Source organism: Bombina bombina, chromosome 9 (genome assembly GCF_027579735.1).
Source record: "Bombina bombina isolate aBomBom1 chromosome 9, aBomBom1.pri, whole genome shotgun sequence".
NCBI lineage: Eukaryota > Metazoa > Chordata > Amphibia > Anura > Bombinatoridae > Bombina > Bombina bombina.
In genome coordinates this window covers 69,362,997-69,389,027 of record NC_069507.1, presented here as the reverse complement: position 1 = coordinate 69,389,027, position 26,031 = coordinate 69,362,997, and the positions used below count along the sequence as shown (strand labels likewise).

At 39.1% G+C, this 26,031-nt stretch overlaps 1 protein-coding gene across 1 annotated transcript; it reads left to right on the top strand.

Annotated features, from left to right (window-relative positions):
- On the top strand, nucleotides 1-25,072 carry LOC128639527 (interferon-induced protein with tetratricopeptide repeats 5). The gene is made up of 2 exons (XM_053691667.1): nucleotides 1-46; nucleotides 23,365-25,072. Exons 1-2 carry the CDS (start codon nucleotides 42-44, stop codon nucleotides 24,812-24,814), a joined length of 1,455 nt encoding a protein of 484 aa, XP_053547642.1. The 5' UTR covers nucleotides 1-41; the 3' UTR covers nucleotides 24,815-25,072.
- Nucleotides 25,073-26,031: the final 959 nt, after the last annotated feature.

Genomic DNA, 26,031 nt, shown 5'->3' with positions numbered 1-26,031 from the left:
TCACCCTGAGACACTAGAGGATAAACAGCATTATCATCATCATGGGGTAAATATAACATTTTACTGATTGTATCTGGAATAATTTTATGTTATACTGTTTTTTTTTATTATTTCAATACTATAAAGGTTAGACCTTATCCAATGTAACTTTATTTTATATTTTCATATTGTCTTAGTAATTATTTAGTATTTCATAAGAATAACATACAGATATTTTTTGAAGAAATTATTGATACCGTTATAATCTCATTGTGATACATAGACATTCCAAAATATTAATATGAGAACATAAAGTTTACTTAAACTTACAAACACACAGTCACATAAAATATCTGTAGAAAAAGAGTATATACAGATTACATCCTACTGGAGCAGGTACAAAATATACGGCTAGATCACAAGGTTTGTCAGTAAGGCTGTGTGGTGCTAACAAGTCTTTTTTTCTTACCGCTCACTTAAGCCAACGCTGGTATTACGAGTTTTCTGCAAGCCGGCATTAGCAGGGCCGGTGCTAGGATCTGTGGCCACACAGGCGAGGATAAATTTTGCCGCCCCCCCACCTGATTACATACCATCCCCATTGCTAGTTAAAGGGATATGAAACCCAATTTTCTTCTTTCATGATCCAGAGCATGCAATTTTAAGCAAATTGTGGTAGTGCTGCATAATATATATATATATATATATATATATATATATATATATATATATATATATATATATGTATACATATATAAATATATACACATATATACACATATACATATATATACACATATACACTTACATATATATTTAAAATTGCACCTAAACCTAACACACACACAGAGACAATAACACAGACATGCACTAACACATACACTCAGACCCACACTAACACAGAGAGACTTACATAGACACACACTAACACAAACACAGAGACACACAGACACCAACACAGAAACAGAGAGACACTAACAGACACCCACTATCACAGACACACAAACACTAGCACAAAGACAGACACAAATTTCTTTTTAAAAAAAAGAAAGGCAGGGAGGGCTGTACTGCCAGTGACAGTAAATGAGGGGGCAAAGCCCTCTGCACAGCAATATAGGGGTTGGTTATAGGGTTGCAGATTCCAGCTCTGGAATACTCCCCGTATGTGCTCTACTTGTGATGTGTTTTTTTTTTCTATTCTTCCCAAACAGTGAACAAGATAACTATGGAGGAGACCAAAACAATAGACTAATTCAGGGTGTTGGTAAAGTCTGTTCATTTTTCCCCCCTAATAAATAATCTGTTGATTATATAGTGGCTTGCAGGCTGTAGATGTATTTACTGGCAGTTATATGCAGGGTAATTATAGTTGTCACTTGTCAGAAAGTTATCTACTCTTGCTACTAGAGTGACTGAGTACTGTGTCAGACTCAGAGGTATTTTATAGTGGTGGCTTAGATTACCATTTACCCTGCATATAACTACCAGTAAATATATGTATAGGCTGCAAGACGCTATATAATCAACAGATTATTTATATGGGGGGGAATGAACAGACTTTACCAATCCCCTGTCCCTGAATTAATCTATTGTTTTGGTCTCCTCCAAGTTATCTTTTTTTACTGTTTTGGATGTATAGAAAACAAACAAACATCACAAGTAAGCACATACTGGGAGTTTTCCAGCGCTGGAATCTGCAATGTCATTCAGGGATTAGGGTAGCCACTGCCAGTCACCCCACCAGCTATAAATACATTTACTTATTGTTTTTGTTTCCCATGATTAAGTAGAAGCAAGGAGAAATAATTTACAATAATTTTCTGTAAATGGACAACTGTTTCTTAGGGCCAAGAAATCAATATGACAGAATTTTCTTATCAGGGTAATATTGTTTTTTTTTATATAGCTAGATTGTATACAAATATCCAGATTTCTTATTACAAAATATTCAAACTGTTTATGCTACAATAATTTTCCCTAGAACATTTCTAAAGGCATTATGCATGTAAAAAAAATATTTCTACTAAGGTAATCTATTATCAATGTAATTTACTATAATGCACAACTACAGTAAAATCATTGTATACTAAATATTTTTTGAAGGAATTTATCTGCTGGAACTTAACAACATTAATTATGTTATTCCTTAAAGTGATGGTCAAGTATGACTAACTACATCTTGCGATCCTAATGTAACTAGCAAAATAATGTGACTTTCATTCATCATTTCGCCATATTCATTCTAGTTTGTGCGCTATCTTATATTATTTTCCTACCTTACTAATATCCATCCTCCTCCCGTCGATTGTCCGCCATTGTTTTTTCTGCCGTCACGTGTTTTTATTATCCAATTACAGTACAGGCCACTCGGGGAATCAGCTCTAAGTAAAAACACCCTTATTCAATTCTGCGCATGCCCTAGCTCCGTAACCGCGGTGAGACAGAGATTAGGATGCGATTACGGAGCTAGGGCATGCGCAGAATTGAATAAGGGTGTTTTTACTTAGAGCTGATTCCCCGAGTGGCCTGTACTGTAATTGGATAATAATATAAGATAGCGCACAAACTAGAATGAATATGGCGAAATGATGAATGAAAGTCACATTATTTTGCTAGTTACATTAGGATCGCAAGATGTAGTTAGTCATACTTGACCATCACTTTAATGTCTATGCCTGCACGCTAATACTGAACCATGCACCACTTTATCTTAGCTTATATTACTATTTTTACATTACAGTATAAAATTCAAAAGCCTTGTTAGCTCAAGTCCATTGTGTATAAATGGCACATTAAAAATTAGGTAATTGTATAGATCATGCAAAAAAAAAAAAGCAGCATTATTTTTTCCACGTTTCTAGCTCACATTGGTACCTTCATTCTTGAAACATGAATTAGTAATTATAATCAGCAAGATAATTCAGACAGCTATCCAGACTCCAGTTATTGTTATACAGCACCTATGCAAAATCTCACTCCCCTTTGCCTCAGTGCATCACACATAGCCCCCTCTGCCTTCACTAACCCCTCTCTCTGCACCCACAGCTCCCCTTCCTCATCATGATCCTTCCTCATTATAAAACCTTAGCTGCTTGTCACCTTCCTGCCTTCTGTTCTGTCACACACTCAGGGCCGGATTTACATCTCAGGTGCCTGTAGGCACAAAAACCTAATAAATATTTGATGTAAAATTACATTTTCCCTTTTATGGAGATACACAAATACACACACCAATTGCAATATTTGTTGTAATGGAAGCTACACCAAAAATAGATATTAACTTAACTCCAATGGCCATACAATTTCTATTATGTATAACATAAACAAATCATGTTAAACTTTTAATGCAAAATATTCTAAAGAAAACCCTATTTAAAGGGACATAAAATGTGACAGTTTGCTAGGGCATTTTATTATTGCACTTGTGCTTGCACAGAAGTGTATTAGCCTCTTCCAAAAGAGTTAAACACATAGTCAATGTCAGTTCTGAGACAGCGATACACATCTGTGCAGACCCAGATGGGCTCATAGGACATTTTTACTGACAAGCCATTAGTGTATTGCTTTTCTGGAGATGACTTTGACTATGTGCTTAACATTTTGTTGCAGTTAAACACAGTTTTGTGTAAACAGTAGCAATATTAAAACTAGCAGCATGCAAGCTCATCAACAACCTTTGCAGCCAGTGGAAGAAAATATAAAATGTAGGTCTTATCCACTACATGAAAAAAATCTTGTGAACTCTGATATTTTTGGTATAAATACACACAGATGTTACATTTATTTTGTTCTGAAATATAAATATAATATGATGTTGCTCTCAAAGGAAAACATGGAATGTTGTAGATTATATGTAATCTTGGGTCAACACGTGTTTAAAATTAGAAATTAGAAATTCAATTTACCACAAAACACAAACATACCACACTTACTTGATAAAAGAACAGATTAACAATTTGTAATGTGATGTGTATGTATATACTGTGTGTATATATATATATATATATATATATATACACACATACATACATACAAACAAATATGCCATGTGAGTGGTTTACACACATACACATTTTTATTTTGCTAGTTAACCTTTAGTAATCAAGCTTTTCATTTATAGCAACAGCCTTACAGTCTACAAACATCGTTGTCAAAGTTCCCTAAAGGCTGTAAATCACAATCGGCAGCTTGTAATAAAGAGCAGAGCAGCTAGTCCCACATAACCTCCTCACCTACAAGGTCTTTATAGAACAAAAATATTCATCCTGAAGCAGAATTTAACCCCATGGCTATCAAAATGCACTACAGCACATAACAAGTGAATACACTGCAATCCTCTCTGGTAGCCAAGGGGTTTAAGTGCTCTGCTTGTTATGTTGTCATTCTAGGCAGCATTAGAAGCCTTGTACAGTCCTAATCTGTTGTTCTGAAGCCTTCATTCCTTCAACAAAAAGTGTCTGCTACACATCAGCATGGAGCTTGGCTGTGTGAGGCAACAGAAGTACTTAAAATAAAAGTAAAACTAAACATGCCTGGTGAAAATGGGAGGGGTTTAGTTTTAATCTTTGCTCCTCTCTCATTCATGGCTCCCTGAACTGCTGTAGCATATTCCCAATGAAACACTAGACTCTGTAAGCAGCTGACAGCACAATTCTTACTAAAATTAATGCCCTCACAAAAAAAAATTTTTTAATTACTGACAGGCAGGCGCCCCTCACTGCAAGGCGCATGTAGGCACCTTTAAACCTTTAGGCACATGCCTACTGTGCCTAATGGGAAATCCGTCCCTGCACACACTGCTTATTACCTGGTAGCTGCTAGATCCAGTCCAGCTAAGAACCAACTGTGGTCACATGACGTGGGTGTGGCTACTGTCTATGAGTTCAACAGGTCCTTTAACTGCACTGAATCTAGCTGCTACAGAGTTCTGCTTACTACTCGGTCTAAGTAACTTCCTAAGACTTAGACTGACGTATCTCCTATCACTCTGTAGTTTGCACTTTGCAGTTTGCTCTGCAGCAACTAAAAACAAAATGTTGCCTTTTTAAACAAAAATTAAAAAATACCTACATATTGATGATTTTTTGCAGCTCTAACTTTGCGCCCCCCTGCTGGGGCGATCTAAGGCGGCTTCCTTTTATGCCTTAGGCAAACGCCGGGCCTGGGCGTTAGCCTCAGAAAAGTGAGCGTTGAGCAAAATGTAGCTCCACATCTCACCTCAATACCAGCGCTGCTTAAGTCACCGGTAAGCTGGCAAAACGTGCCCATGCACGATTTCCCCATAGGAAACAATGGGGCTGAAAAAAAACCTAACACCTTGAAAAAAGCAGCGTTCAACTCCTAACGCAGCCCCATTGTTTCCTTTGGGGAAGTAAAATTTACGTCTGCACCTAACACCCTAACATGAACCCCGAGTCTAAACACCCCTAACCTTACACTTATTAACCCCTAATCTTCCGCCCCGACATTGCTGACACCTACATTATATTATTAACCCCTAATCTGCTGCTCTGGACACCGCCGCCACCTACATTATATTTATGAACCCCTAACATGCTGCCCCCAACATCGCCGACACCTATATTATAGCTATTAACCCCTATTCTGTCCCCCTCAATGTCGCCGCCACTATATTAAATTTATTAACCCCTAATCTTCCGACCCCAACGTCGCTGCTACTATAATAAATTTATTAACCCCTAAACTTAAGTCTAACCCTAAGTCTAACTCCCCTAACTTAAATATAATTTAAATTAAACTAAATAAATTTAACATAATTAAATAAATGAATCCTATTTAAAAACTAAATACTTACCGATAAAATAAATATAACTAATAGTTACATTGTAGCTAGCTTAGGATTTATATTTATTTTACAGGCAACTTTCTATTTATTTTTACTAGGTAGAATAGTTATTAAATAGTTATTAACTATTTAATAACTACCTAGCTAAAATAAGTACAAAATTACCTGTAAAATAAATCCTAACCTAAGTTACAATTACACCTAACACTACACTATCATTAAACTAATTACCTAAATAAAGTAAATTACGAAAAAAACACACTAAATTACAGAAAATAAAAAAGAATTACCAGAATTTTAAACTAATTACACCTAATCTAATCCCCCTAATAAAATAAAAAAGCCCCCCAAAATAATAAAATTCCCTACCCTATACTAAATTACAAATAGCCCTTAAAAGGGCCTTTGCAGGGCATTGCCCCAAAGTAATCAGCTCTTTAACCTGTAAAAAAAAATACAATACCCCCAACATTAAAACCCACCATCCACACACCCAACCCTACTTTAAATCCCACCCAATCCCCCCTTAAAAAAACCTAATACTACCCCCTTGAAGATCACCCTACCTTGAGCTGTCTTCACCCAGTCGGACACAAGTGGACGTCCAGAGGGGCAGAAGTCTTCATCCGATCCGGGCAGAAGAGGACATCCAGACCGGCAGAACTCTTCATCCAGGCAGCATCTTCTATCTTCATCCTTCCGGAGCGGAGTGGGTCCATCTTTAATCCAGCCGACGCGGAGCATCCTCTTCAAACGAAGTCCTAACGAAGAATGAAGGTTCCTTTAAATGATGTCATCCAAGATGGCGTCCCTAGAATTCCGATTGGCTGATAGAATCATATCAGCCAATCGGAATTAAGGTAGGAAAAATCAGCCAATAGAATGCGAGGTCAATCCTATTGAGTGATTAGATCAGCCAATCGGATTGAACTTCAATCTGATTGGCTGATAGCATCAGCCAATAGGATTTTTCCTACCTTAATTCCGATTGGCTGATATGATTCTATCAGCCAATCGGAAATTAAAAGGGACGCCATCTTGGATGACGTCATTTAAAGGAACCTTCATTCTTCTTTAGGACTTCGTTTGAAGAGGATGCTCGGCGTCGGCTGGATTGAAGATGGACCCGCTCCGCTCCGGAAGGATGAAGATAGAAGATGCCGCCTGGATGAACACTTCTGCCGTCTGGAGGACCTCTTCTGCCCTGATCGGATGAAGACTTCTGCCGTATGGAGGACCACTTGTGCCCGGCTGGGTGAAGACGGCTCAAGGTAGGGTGATCTTCAGGGGGTCAGTGTTAGGTTTTTTTAAGGGGGGATTGGGTGGGTTTTAGAGTAGTGGTGTGTGGGTGGTGGGTTGTAATGTTGGGGGGGCATTGTATTTTTTTTTTACAGGTAAAAGAGCTGATTACTTTGGGGCAATTCCCCGCAAAAGGCCCTTTTAAGGGCTATTTGTAATTTAGTATAGGGTAGGGATTTTTTTTATTTTGGGGGGCTTTTTTATTTTATTAGGGGAATTAGATTAGGTGTAATTAGTTTTAAAATTTGTATTTTTTTTCTGTAATTTAGTTTATTTAATTTAATTGTAATTAATTGTAGGTAGTTTAGGTAATTAATTTAATTATAGAGTAGTGTTAGGTGTAATTGTAACTTAGGTTAGGGTTTATTTTACAGGTCAATTTGTCTTTATTTTAGCTAGGTAGTTATTAAATAGTTAATAATTATTTAATAACTATTGTACCTAGTTAAAATAAATACAAAGTTGCCTGTAAAATAAAAATAAATCCTAAAAGAGCTACAATGTAACTATTAGTTATATTGTAGCTATATTAGGGTTTATTTTATAGGTAAGTATTTAGTTTTAAATAGGAATAATGTAGTTAATGATAGTAATTTTATTTATATTTATTTAAATTATATTTAAGTTAAGGGGGGTTAAGGTTAGGGTTAGACTTAGGTTTAGGGGTTAATACATTTAATATAGTAGCAGCGACGTTGGGTGCGCCAGATTAGGAGTTAAAGGGACAGTACACTGTAAAATTGTTTTTCCATAAATGTATTTTAAATGACTTGTTATACCAACTGCAGGGTATAAAATATTTGAGAAATTGCATTTTCGGGTTTATTTGTGTATCTGAAGTAGCTGGTTTTGTGCTTTGAAACCACAGCCTATTACAATGGGTTGAGCTTCAGGTAATATCAGATCTCATTATGTTATCACTTTTATGTACACAGACTTGCTTCCTTATCTTATATTTGTCTGGAACACCAAAGCTCAGTACATAGAGAGAACAATGGAATATTATCATTTTATTACTTAACTATCATGCCCCCCACTGAGGGTGTAATCTCTTCTGCTGTATCAAAACTTTCAGTATAGGTTGGGAAACCACAAGCTAAATCAGTTGTTTCAAATGCTGAAATATGAGTAAAGGAGCTACTTGCAACCAATTTAATACACTCCAGCAGGTAAAAAGGATAATTGGGAATAATTTAAAGTTTTTGGGAGAACTGTCCCTTTAATAAATGTAGGTAGGTGTCGGCGATGTTAGGGATGGCAGATTAGGGATTAATAAAATTTAACTAGTGTTTGCGAGGCGGGAGTGCGGCGGTTTAGGGGTTAATACATTTATTAAAGTGGCGGCGATGTCCGGTCGGCAGGTTAGGGGTTAAAAAAATGTATTTTAGTGTTTGCGATGTGGGGAGGCCTCGGTTTAGGGGTTAATAGGTAGTTTATGGGTGTTAGTGTACATTTTACCACTTTAGTTAAGAGCTTTATGTTCCGGCGTTAGCCCATAAAACTCTTAACTACTGACTTTTAAATGCGGTAGGAGTCTTGACAGGAGAGGGTCTACCGCTCACTTCTTCCAAGACTCGTAATACCAGTGTTAGGCAAATCCCATTAAAAAGATAGGATACTCAATTGACGTAAGGGGATTTGCGGTAGCCTCGAGTCACGGAGGAAAAGTGAGCGGTACACCTGTACTTGCCAGACTCGTAATACCAGCGGGCGTTAAAAAGCAACTTGGGACCTCTCAACGCTGCTTTTTAAGGCTAACGCAGAACTTGTGATCTAGCCGATAATTAATTTAACATGTATGACACAGTAATTGATAAAAAAATAAAATAAACACACCAGAATATAAAACATTCCTACTAAATATGAAAACCCTTTATGAAACATGGAAATGAAAATGAATGTGTCACTTCCACGTCAGGCTATAGCTCATAATTATTTTTAACCCATGACTAGCTTTTGCAGGTAATAGTGTTAAAGGGACATAAAACCTCAAAATGTTCTTTTATGATTCAGACATAGAATACAATTTTAAGCAATTTTCCAATTTACTTCTATTATATTATTTACTTCATTCTCTTTGAGTACTTTATTGAAGAAGCAGCAATTCATAACCAGGAGCTAGTTGAACACATTGGGTGAGCCAATAACATGAAGCATATATGTGCAGCCACCAATCAGCAGCTTCTGAGCCTACCTAGGAATCCTTTAACCCAAAGGATACAAAGAGAACACCACAAATTAGGTAATAGAAGTAAACTGGAAAGTTGTTTAAAATCACATGATCTGTCTGAATCATGAAAGAAAAAATATGGGTTTCATGTGTCTTTAAAGAGAAGGTAATATAAATATCTATCTATCTATCTATCTATCATCTATCTATCTATATATATACTGTATATATATATATATATATATATATATATATATATATATATATATATATATATATTCTTTTTAATGTTTCAGAAATGAATCTTTTGCATTGCTAAAGAGTTGCATATAAAATGTTTTATAATTTTTACTAACGCTAAATAATGCTGTAAGAGTATGAGAATGTTATTGCGACAACCAAGGTTAACCAACCATGCATTAGTCACTTGTCTGGCACAGAAAGCGTTTACGGACCTGTTCCACTTTAACCAATATGTCACAGTCTAGCCACTCCAGGCAAGCCTGTGACTTAGTTCAGTGGGTGCAAGGGTTAACAACACTCTCTAGTCTGTCCTAGACTTAAAAAATGCCCAAGCTCCCCTTAAATGCCATCAACTAAAATATCTCTAAGTTGCCACCACTTAAGATTTATTATATGGGAAATCTTAAGGAAACCCAGACTAACAACTTTAATCCCAGAATACAATTTAGCAAAAAATAATCTAAAATCACAGTAAAAATACTGCCAGTTTCTTTTAGTAACGTGGTTCAAATATTAGGAAGGCAAAAGCTTAATAAAGGAATTATTTATTATGCAAAAGATGATGCACAGTGCATTATTAATAAAAGGACAATAACAAATAGAATTATACACAAGCAAAGAGTTTTTAAACTAAAAAAGGAGAAATATCAGAAACCTTATACTTTTCTAGCTTAAGATGTCTGTGCCAGGGTGATTGGCAAGAAAAGATGGTCACTCACTCTGTTGGCACACAGCCTCCCATGTAGAATGAACAACTTGTATGGTTATACACAAAATTGTATACCTGTTCCTCTGATATCAAATTGCTTGACCCAAACTTCTTACAGAGGGCCCTTGGAAATATCCCCCCTCTCTTTTACGATATGTCGTAAAGCTCAGAATCTTTGGCTGAAAATATATAACATCTTATAACTTGTGCTATGTATATCTATTTCATATACACAGATAGGCAATGCTTTAGTGATGGTGTGAGGAGTATTTTGATACCAAACACCATATATTTTGCATTCTTTGGGGCATATTTATGATTGTGTGAGCGGACATGATCCAATATAGCAGATCAAGTCCGCAGCACATCAATAAATGCCGACAGCATACGCTTTCGGCATTTATCATTGCACAAGCAGTTCTTGTGAACTGCTGGTGCAATACTGCCCCCTGCAGATTCGCGGCCAATCCGCCACTAGCTTGGGTGTCAATCAACCCGATCGTTTTCGATCGGGTTGATTTCTGTTGATTTCTGTCTGCCGCCACAGAGCAGGCAGACAGATTATGAGCAGCGGTCTTTACACCGCTGCTTCATAATTTGTGTTTCTGGCAAGCCTGAAGGCTAGCCGGAAACACGAGATATCAAACTCTGTATGGAGCTTGATAAATGTGCCTCTTTATGTTTCTGAAGCATTATTACATTAAAAAAAAAATATTTTGGTTGTCCTGTCAATGACCCCAGTCCAGTGCCTGGATAGAGGCACTGTGTTCCATCATTCTCTGTGCTGAAAGGTTGGGGTAATAAACTGACCATAAAGTTCTCTCTTGTGCATCTTACAAACTATTTTTGAGGCTCTGGTTTACCTAAGCGAAAACACAGCAACAAATTTCTTCTAAAAAGCAAATATTTTTAGCGCAAGCTAAAGAAAATTAACCCATTAGCATGTAAATCATGAGGTATTCATGACAGTTATATTACTTTGTATGTCATTGTACTCGTTATCTTTTTATCAATGAAACCGAATAAAAAAAATATAAAAAAATTTAAAATCATTTTAAATGGTAATTTTTTTAGCTTTGTTTTACAGACAAGGGACAGATACTTTGAAAAGCCTATTGTGTTTATTTTATAGCCTTTTTCTATGACCAGATAGGTACAGTTTAAAATGAGGTACATATCAGATGATTTTTGTGCAGCATGTAGGGGTGATAGGTTTTTCTATTCTGCTAAATGCTTTTCAGCCTCACTGGGAGAGCTTTAAAAAACTATCGGCTAGATTACAAGTTTTGTGGTGCGCTGGAAAAGCAGCGTTAACAGGTCCTAATGCTGCTTTTTCACTACCGCTGGTATTACGAGTCTTGCAGGTTTAGGGGCACCGCACACTTTTTTGGCTTTACCGCAAACCGACTTATGTAAACTTCATAAACCCTTTTTTCTATGGGACTTCCATAGCGCTGGTATTACGAGTCTGTCCTGGGAGGCAAAAAAGTGAGCGGTACACCCTCTACCGACAAGATTCACAACGGATTATAAAGTCAGTAGTTATGAGTTTTACACTACAACGCTGTAGCATAAAACTCATAACTAAAGTGCTAAAAAGTACACTAAACACCCATAAACTACCTATTAACCCCTAAACCGAGGCCCTCCCGCATGGCGAACACTAAAATAAAAATATTAACCCCTAATCTGCCGATCCGCACATTGACACCACTAGAATAAACATATTAACCCCTAAACTGCCACACTCCCGCATCAAAAACACTAGTTAAATATTATTAAACCATAATCTGCTGATCCTAACATCGCCAACACCTACCTTCTTTATTAACCACTAATCTGCCGACCCCAACGACGCCACCACTATAATAAATTTATAAACCACTAAACCTAAGTCTAATCCTAACCCTAACACCTCCTAACTTAAATATCATTACAATAAATCTAAATAAATATTAGTATTATTCCCAAAATAATTCCTATTTATAACTAAATACTTACCTGTAAAATAAACCTAAGCTAGCTACAATATAGCTAATAGTTACATTGTATCTAGCTTAGGTTTTTTTTTATTTTACAGGCAAGTTTGTATTTATTTTAACTAGGTAGAACAGTTATTAAATAGTTATTAACTATTTAATAACTACCTAGCTAAAATAAATACAAATTTACCTTTAAAATAAAACCTAACCTGTTCTACACTATCACCTAACCTTACAATACAATTAAAAAAATTACCTAAATTAAATTCAATTATCTAAATCACAAAAAATAAACACTAAATTACAAAAAATAATAAACAAATTACAAGTTTTTTAAACTAATTACACCTAATCTAATAGCCCCCCAAAATAAAAAAAAACCTAGCCTACAATAAACTACAAATAGCCCTTAAAATGGCCTTTTGTGGGGCATTGCCCCAAAGAAATCAGCTCTTTTACCTGTAAAAAAAATTACAAATCCCCACCCCAACATTAAAACCCACCACCCACACAACCAACCCTACTCTAAAACCCACCCAATACCCCCTTAAAAAAACCTAACACTAACCCCCTGAAGATCGTCTTACCAGGAGAAGTCTTCATCCAAGCAGCAAGATGTCCTCAACGAAGCCGGACGAAGTGGTTCTCCAGATGGGCAGAAGTCTTCATCCAGTCGGCCTCTTCTATCTTCATCCATCCGACGCGGAGGGGCTCCATCTTTAAGACCTCCGGGGCGGAGCATCCTCTTCATCCGACGTCTTCTTGAACAATGAAGGTACCTTTAAGTGACGTAATCCAAGATGGAGTCCCTTAGATTCTGATTGGCTGATAGAATTCTATCAGCCAATCGGAATTAAGGTTGAAAAAATCCTATTGGCTGTTGCAATCAGCCAATAGGATTGAGCTTCAATCCTATTGGCTGATTGGATCAGCCAATAGAATGCAATCTCAATCCTATTGGCTGGTCCAATCAGCCAATAGGATTGAAGCTCAATCCTATTAGCTGATCCAATCAGCCAATAGGATTTTTTCAACCTTAATTCCGATTTGGCTGATAGAATTCTATCAGCCAATCGGAATCTAAGGGACGCCATCTTGGATGACATAATTTAAAGGTTCCTTCATTGTTCAAGAAGATGTCGGATGAAGAGGATGCTCCCCGCCGGAGGTCTTGAAGATGGAGCCGCTCCGCGTCGGATGGATGATGATAGAAGAGGCCGACTGGATGAAGACTTCTGCCCGTCTGGAGGACCACTTCGTCCGGCATCGTTGAGGAAATCTTGCCGCTTGGATGAAGACTTCTCCCGGTAAGTCGATCTTCAGGGGGTTAGTGTTAGGTTTTTTTAAGGGGGTATTGGGTGGGTTTTAGAGTAGGGTTGGTTGTGTGGGTGGTGGGTTTTAATGTTGGGGTGGGGATTTGTAATTTTTTTTACAGGTAAAAGAGCTGATTTCTTTGGGGCAATGCCCCGCAAAAGGTCATTTAAAGGCTATTTGTAGTTTATTGTAGGCTAGGGTTTTTTTTTTAATTTTGATAGGGCTATTAGATTAGGTGTAATTAGTTTAAAAAACTTGTAATTTGTTAATTATTTTTTGTAATATAGTGTTTGTTTGTTTTTGTGATTTAGATAATTGAATTTAATTTAGGTAATTTTTTTAATTGTATTGTAAGGTTAGGGGATAGTGTAGAACAGGTTAGGTTTTATTTTACAGGTAAATTTGTATTTATTTTAGCTAGGTAGTTATTAAATAGTTAATAAATATTTAATAACTATTCTACCTAGTTAAAATAAATACAAATTTACCTGTGAAATAAAAATAAAACCTAAGCTAGATACAATGTAACTATTAGTAATATTGTAGCTAGTTTAGGGTTTATTTTACAGGTAAGTATTTAGTTTTAAATAGGAATATTTTAGTTAATGATTGGAATTTTATTTAGATTTATTTAAATTACATTTAAGTTAGGGGGTGTTAGGGTTAGACTTAGGTTTAGGGGTTAATAAATTTAGAATAGTGGCTGCGACGTTGGGGGTGGTAGATTAGGGGTTAATAAATTTAGGTAGGTGGCAGCGATGTTGGGGGAGGGAGATTAGGGGTTAATAAATATAATGTAGGTGGCAGCGATGTTGTTTAGTATAGTGGCGGCGATGTCAGGGGCGGCAGATTAGGGGTTAATAAGTGTATGATTAGGGGTGTTTAGACTCGGGGTTCATGTTAGGGTATTAGGTGTAAACATAAATTTACTTTCCCCATAGGAATCAATGGGTCGGCTTTACTGAGCTTTACACTGCTTTTTTGCAGGTGTTAGACTTTTTCTCAGCCGGCTCTCCCCATCGATTCTTATGGGGAAATCGTGCATGAGCACGTACAACCAGCTCACAGCTAACTTAAGCAGCGCTGGTATTGGAGTGAAGTGTGGAGCAAAATTTGCTCAACGCTCACTTCTTGTCTTTTAACGCCGGATTTATAAAAACCCGTAATACCAGCGCTGCAGGTAAGTGAGCAGTGACAGAAAACTGCACATTAGCCCCGCATCCCTGTTACTGCAAAACTCGTAATCTGGCTGTAAACGTTTTAAGATTTAAATTACAGACAAAGCAGACAAAAAAATAATTAAGATTGTATTAAAGGGAAGAACACACACTTACATACATATATACACATATACATAATACACATAATACACATATACATACATTTATACAAACACACTTGCATAAATATATACACCTATACATAATACACATATACAATATCTCACAAAAGTGAGTACACCACTCACATTTTTGTAAATATTTTATTATATCTTTTCATGTGACAACACTGAAGAAATGACACGTTGCTACAATTTAAAGTAGTGAGTGTACAGCCTGTATAACAGTGTAAATTTGCTGTCCCCTCAAAATAACTCAACACACAGCCATTAATGTCTAAATCATTAGCAACAAAAGTGAGTACACCCCGAAGTGGAAATGTCCAAATTGGACCCAAAGTGTCAATATTTTGTGTGGCCACCATTATTTTCCAGCACTGCCTTAACCCTCTTGGGCATGGAGTTCACCAGAGTTTCACAGGTTGCCACAGGTTGCAACATCACAGAGCTGGTGGATGTTAAAGACCTTGCGCTCCCCCACCTTCCATTTGAGGATGCCCCACAGATGCTCAATAGGGTTTAGGTCTGGAGACATGCTTGGCCAGTCCATCACCTTTACCCTTTAGCTTCTTTAGCAAGGCGATGGTCATCTTGGAGGTGTGTTTGGGGGTCGTTATCGTGTTGGAATACTGCCTAGCAGCCCAGTCTCTGAAGGGAGGGCATCCTGCACTTCTTCAGTATGTCACAGTACATGTTGGCATTCATGGTTCCCTCAATGAGCTGTAGCTCCCCAGTGCCGGCAGCACTCATGCAGGCTCAAACCATGACACTCCCACCACCATGCTTGACTGTAGGCAAGACACACTTGTCTTTGTACTCCTCACCTGGTTGCCGCCACACACGCTTGACATAATCAGAACCAAATAAGTTTATCTTGGTCTCATTGGACCACAGGACATGGTTCCAATGTCCTTAGTCTGCTTGTCTTTAGCAAACTGTGCGCAGGCTTTCTTGTGCATCATCTTCAGAAGAGGCTTCCTTCTGGGATGACAGCCATGCAGACCGATTTGATGCAGTGTGCGGCGTATGGTCTGAACACTGACAGGCTGATCCCCCCCACCCCTTCAACCTCTGCAGCAATGCTGGCAGCACTCATACATCTATTTTCCAAAGACAACCTCTGGATATGACACTGAGCACGTGCACTCAGCTTCTTTGATCGACCATGGCGAGGCCTGTTCTGATTGGAACCTGTCCACAGTATGGTCTTGCCCACAATGCTGCAGCTCCGATTCAGGGTCTTGGCAATCTTCTTATAGCCTAGGCCATCTTTATTTAGAGAAACAATTCTTTTTTTCAGATCCTCAGAGTTCTTTGCCATGAGGTGTCATGTTAAACTTCCAGTGACCAGTATGAAAGAGTGTGAGAGCGATAATACCAAATTTAACAAACCTGCTCCCCATTCACAACTGAGACCTTGTAACACTAACGAGTCACATGACACCAGGGAGGGAAAATGGCTAATTGGGCCCAATTTGGACAATTCCATTTAGGGAACAGTTTAGACATTAATGGCTGTGTGTTGAGTTATTTTAACCCCTTAATGACCAGACCATTTTTCAATTTTCTTACCCTTAATGACAAAGGCTATTTTTACATTTCTACTGTGTTTGTGTTTAGCTGTAATTTTCCTCTTATTCATTTACTGTACCCACACATATTATATACCGTTTTTCTCGCCATTAAATGGAATTTCTAAAGATACCATTATTTTCATCATATCTTATCATTTCCTTTAAAAAATTATAAAATATGAGGAAAAAATGGAAAAAAACACACTTCTTCTAACTTTGACCCCCAAAATCTGTTACACATCTACAATCACCAAAAAACACCTATGCTAAATAGTTTCTAAATTTTGTCCTGAGTTTAGAAATACCCAATGTTTACATGTTCTTTACTTTTTTTGCAAGTTATGGGGCAATAAATACAAGCAGCACTTTGCTATTTCCAAACCATTTTTTTTGAAAATTAGTGCTAGTTATATTGTAACCCTGATATCTGCCAGGAAAACCTGAATAACCCTTGACATGTGTATATTTTTTTTTAGAAGACATCCCAAAGTATTTATCTAGGTCCATTTTGGTATATTTCATGCCACCATTTCACCGCCAAATGTGATCAAATAAAAAAAAAAGTTCACTTTTTCACAAATTTTGTCACAAACTTTAGGTTTCCCACTGAAATTATTTACAAACAGCTTCTGCAATTAAGGCACAAATGGTTGTAAATGCTTCTTTGGGATCCCCTTTGTTCAGAAATAGCAGACTTATATGGCTTTGGGGTTGCTTTTTGGTAAATAGAAGGCCGCTAAATGGCGCTGTGCACCACACGTGTTTTATGCCCAGCAGTGAAGGGGTTAATTAGGGAGCTTGTAGGGAGCTTGTAGGGTTAATTTTAGCTTTAGTGTAGTGTAGTAGACAATCCCAAGTATTGATCTAGGCCCATTTTGATATATTTCATGCCACCATTTCACCGGCAAATGCGAGCAAATAATTAAAAAAAAAAATCATTTTTCACAATTTTAGGCTTCTCACTGAAAGTATTTACAAACAGTTTGTGCTATTATGGCACAAATTGTTGTAAAAGCTTCTTTGGGATCCCCTTTGTTCAGAAATAGCAGACTTATATGGCTTTGGCATTGCTTTTTGGTAATTAGAAGGCCGCTAAATGCTGCTGCGCACCACACGTAAATTATGCCCAGCAGTGAAGGGGTTAATTAGGTAGGTTGTAGGGAGCTTGCAGGGTTAATTTTAGCTTTAGGGTAGAGATCAGCCTCCCACCTGACACATCCCACCCCCTGATCTTTCCCAAACAGCTCTCTTCCCTCCCCCACCCCACAATTGTCCCCGCCAAAAGTCTGACAGTACTAAATAAAAGTTTGTTTTTTTTTATATAAAAAAAATCAAATATTTTAGCTGTGATGGACCCCTGCCTTAGCCCCAACCTCCATGATCCCCCCCAGCTCTCTAACCCTCTCCCCTACATAATTGCCGCCATCTTGGGTACTGGCAGCTGTCTGCCAGTACCCAATTTGCCCCAAAAACAAAAGTATTTTTTTCTCTTTTGCAATTCTTAATGTTTTCTGTAGTGTAGCAGCCCCCCACAATACCCCCATCCCCCTCCCCCTCCCAGATCCTTTTATATAAATTTTTTAAAAATCTTTTTCCCCCCCTCTTCCCTCCTCATTGGTGTCAGTGGCCAGCTAATGCGTGCGCACGCGCACACACGCGCACGCGCGCCCCCCCCCCCCGCACGCTCCCGGCACCGGGCGTGCACATTGCACTTACAGGAATCGGATGCCGGGTAGCGATGGGCCGCCCACCCGCCTCCCTGTTACGCTCCCACCCACCAACGAACGGCACCATCGCTACCGGTGCAGAGAGGGCCACAGAGTCTTCTAAAAAGGTATTGCAGGATGCCTCCATATGGATGCAATACCTTGAGAGCATATGGATGCAATACCCTGAGAGCTGCTGGTAGCGATTGCGATCGCTTCCAGCACTCTGTTAGACAACTGACGTACCAGGTACGTCTATTGTCATTAACTGGTTGTTTTTGCATGACGTACCTGGTACGTCAGTTGTCATTAAGGGGTTAAGGAAACAGCAAATGTACACTGTTATACAGGCTGAACACTCACTACTTTCAATTGTAGCAAAGCATAATTTCTTCAGTGTTGTCACATAAAAATATATAATAAAATATTTACAAAAATGTGAGGGGTGTACTCACTTTTGTAAGATACTATACATACATTTATACATACGCATATACATACATACTGTATATACAGGTGAAACTCGAAAAAATATCCTGCAAAAGTTCATTTATTTCACTAATGCAACTTAAAAGGTGAAACTAATATATGAGATAGACTCATTACATGCAAAGCAAGATAGTTCAAGCTGTGATTTGTCATAATTGTGATGATTATGACTTACAGCTCATGAAAACCCCAAATCCACAATCTCAGAAAATTAGAATATTACATGCAATCAATAAAACAAGGATTGTACATACCTGTAGAACAATATCGGACCTCTGAAAAGTATAAACATGCATACTGTATGTACTCAGTACTTGGTTTGGGCACCTTTTGCAGCAATTACTGCCTCAATGTGGCGTGGCATGGAATCTATCAGCCTGTGGCACTGCTGAGGTGTTATGGAAGACCAGGATGCTTCTATAGCGGCCTTCAGCTCTTCTGCATTGTTCTGACTCATGTCTCTTATCTTTCTCTTGGCAATGCCCCATAGATTCTCTATGGGGTTCAGGTCAGGTGAGTTTGCTGGCCAATCAAGCACAGTAATCCCACAGTCATTGAACCAGGTTTTGGTGCTTTTGGCAGTGTGGGCAGGTGCCAAGTCCTGCTGGAAAATGAAGTCAGCATCCCCATAGAGCTCATCTGTGGAAGGAAGCATGAAGTGCTCCAAAATCTCCATGGTAGATGCGTTGACCCTGGACTTAATGAAGCACCGTGGATCAACAACAGCAGATGACATGGCTCCCCAAATCAACACAGACTGTGGAAACTTCACACTGGACTTGAAGCATCTTGCAGTTTGTGCCTCTCCATGCTTCCTCCATACTCTAGGTCCTTGGTTTCCAAATGAGATGCAAAATTTGCTCTCATTAGAAAAGAGGACTTTGGACCACTGAGCAACAGACCAGGTCTGTTTTTCTTTAGCCCAGGTAAGATGCTTCTGACGTTGTTTGTTGTTCAGGAGTGGCTTGCCAAGAGGAATACGACATTTGAAGCCCATGTCCAGGATCCGTCTGTGTGTGGTGGCTCTTGTGAAAGTCCCCAACACTTTTGAATGGCCTTTTCCTGACAATCCTCTCCAGGCTGCGGTCATCCCTGCTGCTTGTGCACCTTTTTCTTCCACACTTTTCCCTTCCACCTAACTTTCTATTAATGTGCTTTGATACAGCACTTTGGGAACATCCAACTTCTTTTGCAATTACCTTTTGAGGCTTTCCCTCCTTATGGAGGGTGTCAATGATGGTTTTCTGCACAACTGTCAGGTCAGCAGTCTTTCCCATGATTGGGATTCCTACTGAACCATACTGAGAGACCATTTAAATGCTCAGGAACCCTTTGCAGGTGTTATGGCTTAATTAGCTGATTAGAGTGGGACATTTTGAGCCTAGAATTTTTCACCTTTTCACAATATTCTAATTTTCTAAGATTGTGGATTTGGGGTTTTCATGAGCGGCAAGCCATAATCATCAGAATTATGACAAATCACAGCTTGAACTATCTTGCTTTGCATGTAATGAGTCTATCTGATATATTAGTTTCACCTTTTAAGTTGCATTAGTGAAATAAATTAACTTTTGCACGATATTCTAATTTTTCGAGTTTCACCTGTACATCCTGTATAATAAAAGGCCAAGTATGTTTGTCCAAAGCTGTCATGTGCAGTAGAGAATGCGCAAGGACAAACATACCTGGCCTTGAAGATCAGACAGCAGAGAGTGGGCGGAAGTGGCTGTGGCGGGGGCATGGCAGGAGCACTGTGATGGGGGCGTGGTTGAGCGGAAGCGCCGTGGTGGAGGCATGCCGGGTGTTGCCGGCCGGGAGTGGGTGTGGCCGTGAGAGAGCAAAAGAGAAGGGGGGGAGAGAAAGAGAGAGAGAGAAAGAGAGAGGGAGAGAGAGAGAGAGCGAGAGAGAGAGAAAGAGAGAGAGAAAGAGAGCAAATGAGAGGGGGGAGAGAGAGCAAATGAGAGGGGGGAGAGAGAGCAAAAGAGAGGGGGAGAGGGAGAGAGCAAAAGAGTGGGGGGAGAGAGAGAGCAAAAGAGAAGGGGGGGGAGAGAGAGCAAAAGAGAGGGGGGAGAGAGAGCAAAAGAGAGAGGAGGAGAGAGAGAGAGAGAGAGAGCAAAAGAGAGAGGGCTAGAGAGAGAGCAAAAGAGAGAGGGAGAGAGAGAGCAAAAGAGAGAAGGGGAGAGATAGAGCGCAAAAATGAGCAGGGAGAGAGAGAGAGCAAAAGAGAGGGGGAGAGAGAGCCAAAGAGAGGGGGGAGAGATAAAAAGAGCAAGAGAGGGGTAGAGAGAGAGAGAAAGAGAGGGGGGAGAGAGAGAGAGCAAGAGAGGGAGAGTGTGAGAGAGAGCAAAAGAGAGAGGGAGATAGAGAGCAAAAGAGAGATGGGGTAGAGCGAGAGCAAAAGAGAGGGGGAGCAAAAGAGAGGGGAGAAAGAGAGAGCAAGAGAGGGAAGAGAGAGAGCAAAAGAGAGGTGGAGAGAGAGCAAGAGAGAGGGAGAGAGAGCATAAGAGGGAGAGAGAGAGCAAAAGAGATGGGGGTAGAGAGAGAGCAAAAGGGGGAGCAAAAGAGAGGGGATAGAGAGGAAAAGAGAGGCGAGAATGAGAGTGCAAAAGAGAGGGGAGAGAGAGGGAGCAAAAGAGAGAGGGTTAGAGAGAGAGCAAAAGAGGTAGGGTAGAGAGAGAGCAAAAGAGAGGGGGGAGCAAAAGAGAGGGGGAGAGAGAGTGCAAATCGAGGGGGGAGAAAGTGAGAGCAAAAGAGAGGGGGAGAGAGCAAAAGAGAGGGGGAGAGAGAGAGAGAGAGAGAGAGAGAGAGCAAAAGAGTGAGAGAGAGGGAGCAAAAGAGAGGGGGAGAGAGAGAAAGCAAAAGAGAGGGGGGAGCAAAAGAGAGGGAGGAGAGAGAGAGAGCAAGAGAGGGAGAGAGAGAGAGAGAGAGAGAGAGAGAGAGAGAGCAAAAGAGTGAGAGAGAGAGAGAGAGAGCAAAAGAGAGGGGTAGAGAGAGCACAAAAGAGAGGGGGGAGCAAAAGAGAGGGAGGAGAGAGAGAGAGCAAGAGAGGGGAGAGAGAAAACAAAAGAGAGGGGGGGGGAGAAAGAGCAAGAGATGGGAGAGAGAGAGATAGAGCAAGAGAGGGAGAGAGAGAGAGGGAGCAAAAGAGATGTGGGGTAGAGAGAGAGGAAAAGAGAGAGGGCTAGAGAGAGAGCAAAAGAGAGGGGGGAGAGAGAGAGAGCAAGAGAGGGGAGAGAGAGAACAAAAGAGATGGGGGAGAGAGAGAGCAAGAGAGGGGAGAGAGAGAGAGAAAGAGAGAGCAAAAGAGATGTGGGGTAGAGAGAGGGCTAGAGAGAAAGTACAAAAGAGAGAGGGAGAGAGAGCAAAAGAGAGAGGGCTAGAGAGAGAGCAAAAGAGAGAGGGGGAGAGAGAGCGCAAAAATGAGGGGGGAGAGAGAGAGAGAGCAAAAGAGAAGGGGGAGAGGAAGCAAAGGAGAGGGGGGAGAGAGAGAGCAAAAGAGAGGGGTGTGTGTGTGTGAGAGAGAGAGAGAGCAAATGAGAGGGGGAGAGAGCACAAAAGAGAGGGGGAAGGGAGAGAGAGAGCAAGAGAGGGGAGAGAGAGAGAGAGCAAAAGAGGGGGAGAGAGAAAGAGCAAGAGAGGGGGAGAGAGGGAGAGCAAGAGAGGGGGAGAGAGCGCAAAAGAGAGGGGGAGAGTGAGAGCAAAAGAGAGGTGGGGAGCAAAAGAGAGGTGGGAGAGAGAGCAAAAGAGAGGGGGAGAGAGAGAGCAAAAGAGAGGGGGAGAGAGAGGGGGAGAGAGAGCAAGAGAGGGAGAGAGTGAAAGAGTAAAAGTGAGGGGGAGAGAGAGAGCAAAAGAGAGGTGGTGTAGAGAGAGAGCAAAAGAGAGAGGGAAGCAAAAGAGAGGGGGAGAGAGAGCAAAAGAGAGGGTGGAGAGAGCACAAAAGAGAGAGGGCTAGAGAGAGAACAAAAGAGAGAGGGGGAGAGAGAGAGTAAAAATGAGGGGGGAGAGAGAGAGAGAGCAAAAGAGAGGGGGGAGAGGAAGCAAAGGAGAGGGGGGAGAGAGAGCAAAAGAGAGGGGGGAGAGAGAGAACAAAGGAGAGGTGCGAGAGAGAGAGAGAGCAAAAGAGTGGGGGAGAGAGAGCAAAAGAGAGGGGTGAGAGAGAGAGAGAGCAAAAGAGAGGGGGGAGAGAGAGCACAAAAGAGAGGGGGAAGAGAGAGAGAGCAAGAGAGGGGGAGAGAGAAAGAGCATTTGAATGCAAAATAATTACATTCTCTAAATCATTAAACCATATCATGTTTGCAATAAGAAATAATGAACTATAGCTGAGTTCACATTTTTGAAGTAGTATTTTCTGATCAAAAATAGTTAACTATCAAAAAGATAACACAATTTGGCAGTTTACTATACATGTATGTTTATCTAGGGTAAGTAATGCAAATAAAAATATGCTCTAACAAATTAGGACGTCAAATATTTACATTGGAAAGTCCTCTTTAAAACTTTCATCATTTAATTTTAAAAAAAGCATAATAATTTGTTCAGATTTTATTTGTTGATTTAACTAATACATTTAAGAGTTTCTTACATACTTGTTCATTGAAACCAATCCTTCTAATTTATTAATCAACTGGGACTGATACACTAAGATTTTAACTTCTCACACAACATTTAATAAATCTGCTCAATCAAAAAAATAGAAAACATTTTTAAATGGAATTTTAAATAACAAATGCCTCTTATTTTGTTTCCTTTCGCAGTGAATTGTCAAAAACAACTTTAAAACTTCAACTGTTACAGCTGAACTGCCATTTTACTTGGACATCGACTGAAAAAGTTAGTGAACTTGATGAGATAGAAGAAAGACTGTACGATCAGCTGGAATTTTTAACTACAAAAAATAAATATATGGTTCACAATCTGTTAAGTTATATAAAACATTTAAAAGGTGATTACCCAGAAGCCATTTCTCATTTAGAAAAAGCTGAAGAGATGATTTCTGAATCATATACGGATAAAACAAACAGTAAATACCTTGTGACCTATGCTAACTATGCTTGGGTCTACTATATGCTGGAAGACTATGAAAAATCTAACATCTACTTAGAGAAGGTGAAAAGTATTTATAAAGAACATCAACTTTCATTGCACGATAACATTGAATTCTCTGAGGTATATGGTGAACAGGGATGGTTTCTGCTGAAAATTTCTGCAAAGAATTATGAGAAATCTAAAGAGTGCTTTAAGAAGGCTCTTGAGACTGAACCAGATGATCCTGAGTGGAACACTGGCTATGCAACCGTAGTGTATCGTAAGGAGGTTATTGATAGCAATAAATATTCAAGTAAAAGAAATGAATCTTTACCATTGTTGAAACGAGCTGTAGAACTAAATCCCAAGGATTCTGTGGTGAAGGCACTTCTTGGCTTGAAACTTCAGGAGTTAAGGCAAAATAAAGAGGCACGAAAGTACATTGAAGAAGCTCTTGAGCAAACGCCAAATCTCCCATATTTACTTCGCTATGCTGCTAAATTTTACAGGAAGGGAGGAATGATTGATGAAGCTCTTCGTGTTTTGAAGAGAGCTGTACACTGTATCCCTAATTCTGGATTTCTTCATCATCAAATAGGATTGTGCTACAGGCAAAAAATGAACCGACTGAAAAGGTCACAAAGACAATATGATGTTTCCAATGACGAGGAAATAAACAGACTTATACAAAATGCCATATTTCATTTTGAAATGGTCTTAGAACATAAAAAAATGTTTGTATTTGCACACATTGATTTAGCAAATATGTATATAGAAGCAAAAGAATATGACAAAGCAGAAGAAACATTCCAAAAAGCTTTCAACATTATAAATCTTACAGCAGAAGAAAAGCAGCAAATCCATTTCAGTTATGCACAGTTTCAAGAAAGTTGCAGAAAATCAGAAGCTGATGCTATAAAACAATATAAAGAAGGGCTAAAAATACCAGAAAATGCAATCGCTCGACAACAGTGTGAAAATGCTTTGAAAAGGTTAGCGAACCGAATGGTAAAAACAGACGCCAGTGATGCCTATGGATTTAGTTTGCTCGGGTTCATTTATAAGCTCAATCAAAATAAGTTGAAAGCAATTGAATATTATGAGAAAGCATTGAAGTTTGACCCAAATAACGAAGAATATCTGAGTGAGCTCTGTGACCTGAAACTTAATGTAGGTTAGAAATACCTAGATTATAACAGAAGACAAGAACAATACAAAACATCAAGTCCACCATTGTTATACACTTCTAAATATGCCTCTTCCTGCTTATTATTCTATGTTACATTTACCTAGAATCTAGCAGCTTCTCAAACAGTATGTTTTAGGTCCGACCCTAGAGTTTGTAGGTCTCAAGGCAGGATGACAAAATGTGAGTTTTTATAATAAATGGGACATTATACAGTTTGAGATTGTAATATAAAATGTTTAATCATGTGTAATAAAAAAAAAAAAAAAAAAAAATGAGGTTACAATATATGTATACATGTTCTTACTTTCTTAGTAAAACTACTATGTTTCTTATATTTTGTGCCAATTCTACCATAGTAAATGTCATTTGGTGCCATGAGAACTATGTATTTGATATCTTGAAGTAGTTTTATTGTACAGATCATGTAATATTTGGTCTCTTGTTTTGGCTATATTTGTTAAACTTATATTGTACCTCAATAAAAAAAAAGTAAAAAAAAAAAAGATTGTAAACAAAATGCCCTAATGTCCTATAGATGGGTTTGGTAACATATTACCTATGGGCTCCATGGTTCATTACTAAGGTAAGTAAAGTGCCTGCGGGTTGGCCAGGTTATTGCCTGCCAGTTAAAGCTAAGGTATGGCACATAGCCCAGCCTATTCGGTGTTGCAAAACTGAGTTGACTTGCAGCACTGTTGTAGTTTAATATGGCCAGCACTAGATCAGTCTCAGGACCCGGGTGCTAATCTCACCAAGTAGACAGGGATCACTGCTATTGTGACCAAGAGAGGCTAACTGGAGCCCATCAGTCTGTTTCTGAACCTGAAAATTGACATAGAGCAGTTCCCTAGCAATCTGCAAGTTCTGCTGCCAAGTACATGGAGTGGAGATGAGAAGCCCATCAGGCTTATTTCCGTGCATTTGCTGTAAGAAGTGATTATCATCAAATCCACACATACATTTTAACAAGTCTTACATGCCAACATAAATAATTCATTATATGAGGAGATCTGCTCATATGTTAGGATTTGCTAAGTTTTTATAGATAACACTACTACAACAACTTACTGCCAATGTAGGACCACTCAGTCTCACACCTTACCTCGGATTCCCACAGATTGAACTTAAGGGAACCCTGATATGCTCATTGATCTGAGGGTCACTACAGCAGGGTAGCTGAGTGAAAACTGGAACCTTCACGCAACAA